This window comes from Clavelina lepadiformis, chromosome 1 (genome assembly GCF_947623445.1).
Source record: "Clavelina lepadiformis chromosome 1, kaClaLepa1.1, whole genome shotgun sequence".
Lineage (NCBI taxonomy): Eukaryota > Metazoa > Chordata > Ascidiacea > Aplousobranchia > Clavelinidae > Clavelina > Clavelina lepadiformis.
In genome coordinates this window covers 7,257,501-7,264,180 of record NC_135240.1, presented here as the reverse complement: position 1 = coordinate 7,264,180, position 6,680 = coordinate 7,257,501, and the positions used below count along the sequence as shown (strand labels likewise).

The 6,680-nt window shown below is 35.3% G+C and overlaps 1 protein-coding gene across 1 annotated transcript; it reads left to right on the top strand.

The window, feature by feature from the left end:
* Positions 1–328: 328 nt before the first annotated feature.
* On the top strand, positions 329–5,979 carry LOC143461642 (beta-ureidopropionase-like). The gene is made up of 10 exons (XM_076959445.1): positions 329–518; positions 765–927; positions 1,014–1,101; positions 1,294–1,388; positions 1,635–1,796; positions 1,944–2,047; positions 2,126–2,273; positions 2,360–2,429; positions 4,215–4,342; positions 5,362–5,979. The coding sequence occupies exons 1-10, from the start codon at positions 424–426 to the stop codon at positions 5,446–5,448; spliced, it is 1,140 nt and encodes a 379-aa protein (XP_076815560.1). The 5' UTR covers positions 329–423; the 3' UTR covers positions 5,449–5,979.
* The last annotated feature ends 701 nt before the right edge of the window (positions 5,980–6,680 follow it).

The window sequence follows — 6,680 nt, the reverse complement described above, 5'->3', positions numbered from 1 at the left end:
TTTTGTCTGGTAACACCAATTCCATAATTGAACTTTGGAAGATTGTATTTGGTCACTGAAGAGAGGAAGCAAAACTTGCTTAAACAGTAAACCATCATTAAATGCTTACGTATTTTCTAAGTTTTACAGCTTAAAAGTTGTTATACGCATAAAATTTTTTTGATGTACAATAATCCTTGTTTTTTGAAATAATCACTCTCAAAACGAAAATGCATACTTTGAATGACTTAATGAAAACAATACAAAATGCAATTTAACTACTAGTATTTTAGCAAAGACTATACAGTTAAGACTTAAATAAAATAATAGAAATATGTATGTATTGATTAATTATTTCTCAGTGATTTGTGTTTGCAGATTTATAAAAGAAGTGTTTGAACAAAATAATTTGATAAGTTATTACAGTTTATATTAGTTAATAATATGGAGTTTGAGAACATCGAAAAATGTCTGGAAAAATATATTCCAAGTGAAGAGCTAGCTGAAGTACAACGGATTTTGTATGGCAAGCAGTGCAAGTGGGTTTTCAAATTTAATTTTTTGTGGAATATAAAAACAATATGATATATTTTCTGGCTTCCATGATTTTGTATAATTTGTTGTTAAACCGCATGCTGTTATACCAATTCTTTGTTAGCCTAAACTTTCTAGATTTTTAAAAGACTTATCCTTTTTATTCTGTTGCTAACTTTTATACTATATGTGATTTTTAATCTACAATGCATGATATTAAACTCATGTTTTATTTAGCTGCTGTTTTATAGAAAGCTTGAATTTTCTGAAAATGCAAAAGAACGAAATGAAAATTTGGGATTTGAGCTTGCAGGATATGAAATGCCAGGCACAACATCAAAGCCCAGAAGAATAAGAATCGGACTCATACAAAATAAAATTGTCTTGCCCACAAACGCTCCTGTAAAGGATCAGGTGAGTCTTACGTGTTTGCGAAAGGCTCCTTATCATTTTACTGAGCATTTACTGGTAAATACTGAAGTGCTGGCGTACCAAAACAGGTTGATGCATTCCATAAAAGAATTGGAGATATAGCTGATGTTGCTTCTCATTGTGGTGTAAACATTCTATGCTTTCAGGAAGCTTGGAGTATGTTATTTTCTTAAACTTTTTCATATTACGTCTACCTACAGGTAGTTGTAGTTTGCAATGGTTGGTAAAACCGTTATTCATAAAATGTATTAATGTTTGGTATTTTTTGTTAATACTTATGGTTGTTTTTTGCTAAACTTCTGGTTCTAGGTATTGATAATAATATTATGATGTTGTTTTCTCTTTTAGCAATGCCCTTTGCATTCTGCACTCGCGAGAAAGTACCTTGGACTGATTTTGCTGAATCTGCAGAAGATGGTCCAACTACTAAATACTGTCAAGAGGTATGAATGAGGAAATAACAATGAACTGTTGAAAGTTGACAATACCTGATAAAACATCATGCATCAGATATCTTTTTAAAGGCTTGCAAAAGTCATCTTATTAGGTTGCTGACTACTGTTTCATGATTGTTTTGTAATGTTTAATATGCCATCATAGACATGTTTGGCTCCTATTGTATACAATTTGAATTATTATTGATTGGTTATTTATTTTCAATTCTTTGAAAAATGTTTCTCTTTTGTAAGATGGCGAAACGGTATAACATGGTAATTATATCACCAATTTTGGAACGAGATGGAGCTCATGGGGGAACTTTATGGAACACCGCAGTTGTAATTTCCAATACTGGTGTTGTTCTCGGAAAAACCCGTAAAAATCACATTCCCCGTGTTGGTGACTTTAACGAGGTATAACTTGTTGGACGATTAGAATTTTTTTGTTAATAGCGGTTTCATGTACCACATAAATCACTCAATTTTTTTGTTTTTCACATTTTCAATGCATTGTTTACATTAGATAAATTTAAAGAAAGTTGGGTAACTTCTGATTTACAGTCCACTTATTACATGGAAGGAAATACAGGACACAGAGTATTTCAGACTGTGTATGGAAAAATTGCGATAAATATATGCTATGGCCGACATCACCCACTAAATTGGTTAGTGTTTTGGTTCTAATTTCTTAAAGTAAAATTGAACTGTGTAAACTCACTACCAAGTGCTTCATTTCGATGAAGGATGATGTATGGAGTCAATGGTGCTGAAATTGTTTTCAACCCTTCTGCAACTGTTGGTGCGTTATCTGAGCCTATGTGGCCAATTGAAGCTCGATGTGCTGCTATTGCCAATCATTACTACTCCTGTGCTATCAATCGAGTTGGAACAGTGGGTGCTACTTGGGATTAGTTTTGTTGTGCTATACCATTTTCACTACTACTGATTGAAAGAGGAAATAATGTTACAACTTACAGGAAACGTTTCCAAATGAATTCACTTCTGGTGATGGAAAGCCCGCTCACAAAGACTTTGGACACTTTTACGGTAAACCAATTGCGTTTGTTATATAATTACCATGTAACACAAAATTTGTCCATGGGTTAAAACTATTATTTTCTGATTTAGTATGGTCTAAATCAATAAAAATGAGCATTCAAAAAGTTAAAACTTTGGTTCTGACTTTATGAAATTAATTTATTGGAATTTTTTGACTAGTTTTGCTTTTTTAATGCCTTTGCTCCCACTATATTTTTTGAATCAATAGAATGGAGTTAAATCTAATTTTAGTTGTTGTTGTTGGCTTTGTCATAATGAAATAATAACGGAAAATGTTGTTTCCAGAATCTATTTCTAAAAAATTACATAAAGAAGAAAAACACATGTATGCAAGGCGATTTTGCTACACAAACACGAGACAAAAGCCTTAAGGTCTGGTGCTATAGGTATTTATTCAAAACTATTACAGAGCAAACCTACGCTGTCACTTAAAGCACTCAAAACTTATAACTTAATCACAAAGAAACATTTTTTCGAGATTGGCGACGATATGTGAGTTCACTTTCACGTAAAAAGTTCCATATATAGTCCCCCATCATATTTTCGTTGTACTGTCCTTGATAGCGTTCCTCAAAATACCTGATATCTTGATGAAATCTTTCACCTTGTTCTTCTGAGTAGTCCCCCATGTTATCCTTAAATTCATCAAGATGAGCATGTAGTACGTGTAGTTTCAGCGACATCCTGCATCCCATCTTCCAATACGCATCCACAAGTTCATCGACAAGTTCCCTGTAATTCTCTGCCTTGTGATTGCCCAGGAACCCGTTAACTACAGAAACGAAAGAAGTCCAAGCTCTCCGTTCAACCTCAGACAGCATCTCTGGAAAATTTATGGAATTTATCAGTCGCTTCACTTCATCTTCTTCATCCAGTAAGTCCCATTGCTTTAGTCTGGAAATGAGTAGCTCAGCATTCGACTTTGTCAATGACAGTTCCCTGACAAGATCGTTCATGTCTTCTTGGTTGGGGTAGTAGGGACACCTTTCACTGCCAACTCGGTGTTGAAGATAAGCAACTGATGCATCCGTTTCTGAATCTGTAGAGAGTGCATCTGCTACAAAATGTTCATCTCTCAAGGGTGGTTATGGCACAGGCATGTCAGTCGTGTTATGGGGTACAGGTGCAATAGATGATGGAATGTCAGGGTAATTGATGGAAGGTGCATTCTTTCCCTTCCGTCGTTTGCTTGGATCCACCATACAGAAGTAACAATCTGTGAGATGGTTTGTGGGCTCACGCCAGACACAGGGGATAGCAAAACGCATTGCCCTCTTCTCTCCCCTAAACCAACCTTCTAGAGTACGACGGCAGTATTCGCACATGACGTGTGGTGCCCAATGTTTATCTTGGTCACCGACTGGCATGCGAAAGTATGCATGATAGGCTTCTTTCGCATGCCTGCAACTCTCCAGACAGTGCTTTTTTGCTTTTTTTGCAAAGAACTCACCACACACATAGCAGAAGGAATCTGCTGAGTACTTGCAACCACGGCGAGCCATACCACACTTTTAATAATGGCGATAGAATTAAAAAATCTGTAAAGATTCAACAACCGAAGTTATGGTGGTATAACTAAGATTTTTCATGTTTTTTCGGCATAAGCAAACAGAATATAGCAATTATTTCCCAAGGACAAAGAATTTTTTTTTTTTTGTTACATAGTGATAATCAAATTTATTTATGCTTTGTTTGCTGCACCTGTATATTATTTACACACCAACTCAAGTATCACTTTTTTCTACTAATTGATGCCATGACCAAATGTGACAGGCTCAAGTTATGTTGCTGCTCCTGATGGTACAAGAACTCCTGGCTTATCACGAACACAGGATGGTCTTCTGGTGACATCAGTGGATTTAAATTTATGCCAAGAAATATCTGATAAGTGGATGTTTAGAGTAAGTCCTAATAGATTCGTTTGACATTGATATATTGCATGTTATCCTGTGAAACATAGGCGTAATCAGAAAGCATACATAATACATATGCACAGCCGAAAGGGAGGTTCTTGTGTAGTGGAATAACAAGGTGTGAAAAGAATATCAAGCAGATAATGATAACAACATAATGATTGAAATGGTCTTTGAGATAAGATGGGTTATAGTCAATACAACTGCAATTGTCTCCGGTACAAAAATGTCCTATTAGAAGAATTCGCGATATCCTGGCGTTTAGACAGCTCTCTTTGTAATCAATTTGAAGTGTGCATACAGCATACAGTATGGTTGTACGCATACAAGTATGAAGCAACTGTGTCTTTTCACCAGGAAAAGGGAAGTTAAGTTTAGTCTCAAAGCCTGAGTCAAAGGTAATTCGTATAGGAGTACACTGATATTTACAAGTTAGACAATATCATACAAGTTTTTCGACTGGACTTAATGAGTATTGTGAGAGAGAGTAAAAGTTAATTGTGAGTTATTTACAAATAATACATGTACAGTACTGTACTGTAATATGCAGTTTGAAGTTACAGGTACTACCGTACATAGTTAAACTGAAAGGGAACAGGTATTAATTAAATGATGGATGATAGCTTACGGTAATTTTAAGTGAATTACAAGTTTCAGTCTGACCTGTTCACCAAGTTAAAATTACTTCAACCTGCCAGCTTCAATGAGCATTTGAGTGTAGGGCAGTCGATTTTGATTAGGTCAGAAATAAGAACGATGTTCTAAACAGCATACTAAAAGTTAAACTAAATAAAGCATATTAAAGGCAATGGAAGATGGACAACGACATAGTTGTTTTGCGTGTTCGTCCACTGACAAAAAAGGAAAGAAACTATCATTAAGGAATACCAAAGAATATTCAAGAGGAGATTACAGAAACGTTTTGTTTCATCTTACATAGTTTCTTGCTCAACTAAGGATATTTTTATTGTTTATTCATCATCACACTTTGCTCTCCATGCAATCAGGCAACAGCTCGTCATGAAATGTATGCTGAATCACTGAAAGAATCAACACAACTTGAGTTTAAGCAAGACATCATCAAGGAAAAGTGATCACTTTTGAAAAAAAGATTCTTGGCAGCGGGTTGTGGAAAAATTTAAATGTACTCGTTTCTTTTGCGTATTGTAAAAATTCTACAACCATTATATATAATCGTTAAATAATTTCAGGGGCGTTTTTCGAAGAAACTCATGTGCTATATGTGCCGTTATTTGCTTGTATTGACTTTCATTTACGTTAGATATTCTACAAATCTTTCTTGCCTGTGCTTTGGAAGGTTGCATTTTAGGTAATTTCAGCAATTCCATGATATTTTACAGAAAGTAGTTTGTGTCAGCGACTCCAGAAGCGTTTTACAGGGAAGCATTTGACTATATTGTCGCATTAGTTGCGAATTTTTTGTTCATATGCCAACTGTGACATTCGTAATTTGTATTCCATGGGTGTTCCAAGTGGTTTTTACAGTCCCATTATCTTATGCAAATATCGGGATTATTTTCTGCTGTTAACTACTCATACTTAAAGGTGTGCAATTTGATATAATCGTTGTGGTAGGCTTTTCAATAAAATTGTGATTCAATAAACGTGCCAAATAAAATCGTGGTTATAGGGCAGGGGTCGGCAACTCCTGGCCCGCGAGATAATTTGACGCGCATCAACTTAAGAAAATGCAAATAAATGCCTTAAAAAAATGTTTGGCAGGCGAGTTGTTGATATTTTGACATTATTAGTAAACTGGCACGCTTCATATGAAAGGTTTCCTACTCCTGTTATAGGTTGATAAGTGCTAAGCACCGAGTGATTTCGTTCAGTTAAAAACTCTGTTAAAGCAATTAGAGGCTAGTAGTATGGCGATGTTATTTTTTAGCATGGTAATTAGTAATCACCCTTGCAGATGCCTTGTTAATCTACCGTTAAACTTCGTAAAACTAAGGTCTCTATGATTTTGTTGGACCCTTACGAAATCATATAAATAACTGCTAGACCAGTCAGAGGGTGGTATGGTTAGTGTTGTTCTTGAGCCTGGGACTTACCCTACCAGTTGGCATGCTTAAATGTCCAAAGTCACGTGCAGGTTTAGGTTACAAATTGTCATGAAAGAAGCTAAAATTGTGGTTTTTAGGCCAAATATTCTGATGTTGATTTTGCGCCTCTGTTAAAATATTTTGAATCAAGGATTTTCGATGGCATTTTATGGAATATTAGTCCAAAACATACTAAAGCGACATGCAGAATATCTGAGGATTTTTGGAGTTATCAGTTTTTTTAGTAAATTCGCTGTATA

Coding starts and splice junctions, on each gene's coding strand:
- LOC143461642 (XM_076959445.1), top strand. CDS start 424: ATGGAGTTTGAGAACATCGAAAAATGTCTGGAAAAATATATTCCAAGT. Junction 519..764: donor TTGTATGGCAAGCAGTGCAA/GTGGGTTTTCAA, acceptor GCTGTTTTATAG/AAAGCTTGAATTTTCTGAAA. Junction 4,343..5,361: donor CTGATAAGTGGATGTTTAGA/GTAAGTCCTAAT, acceptor CCATGCAATCAG/GCAACAGCTCGTCATGAAAT.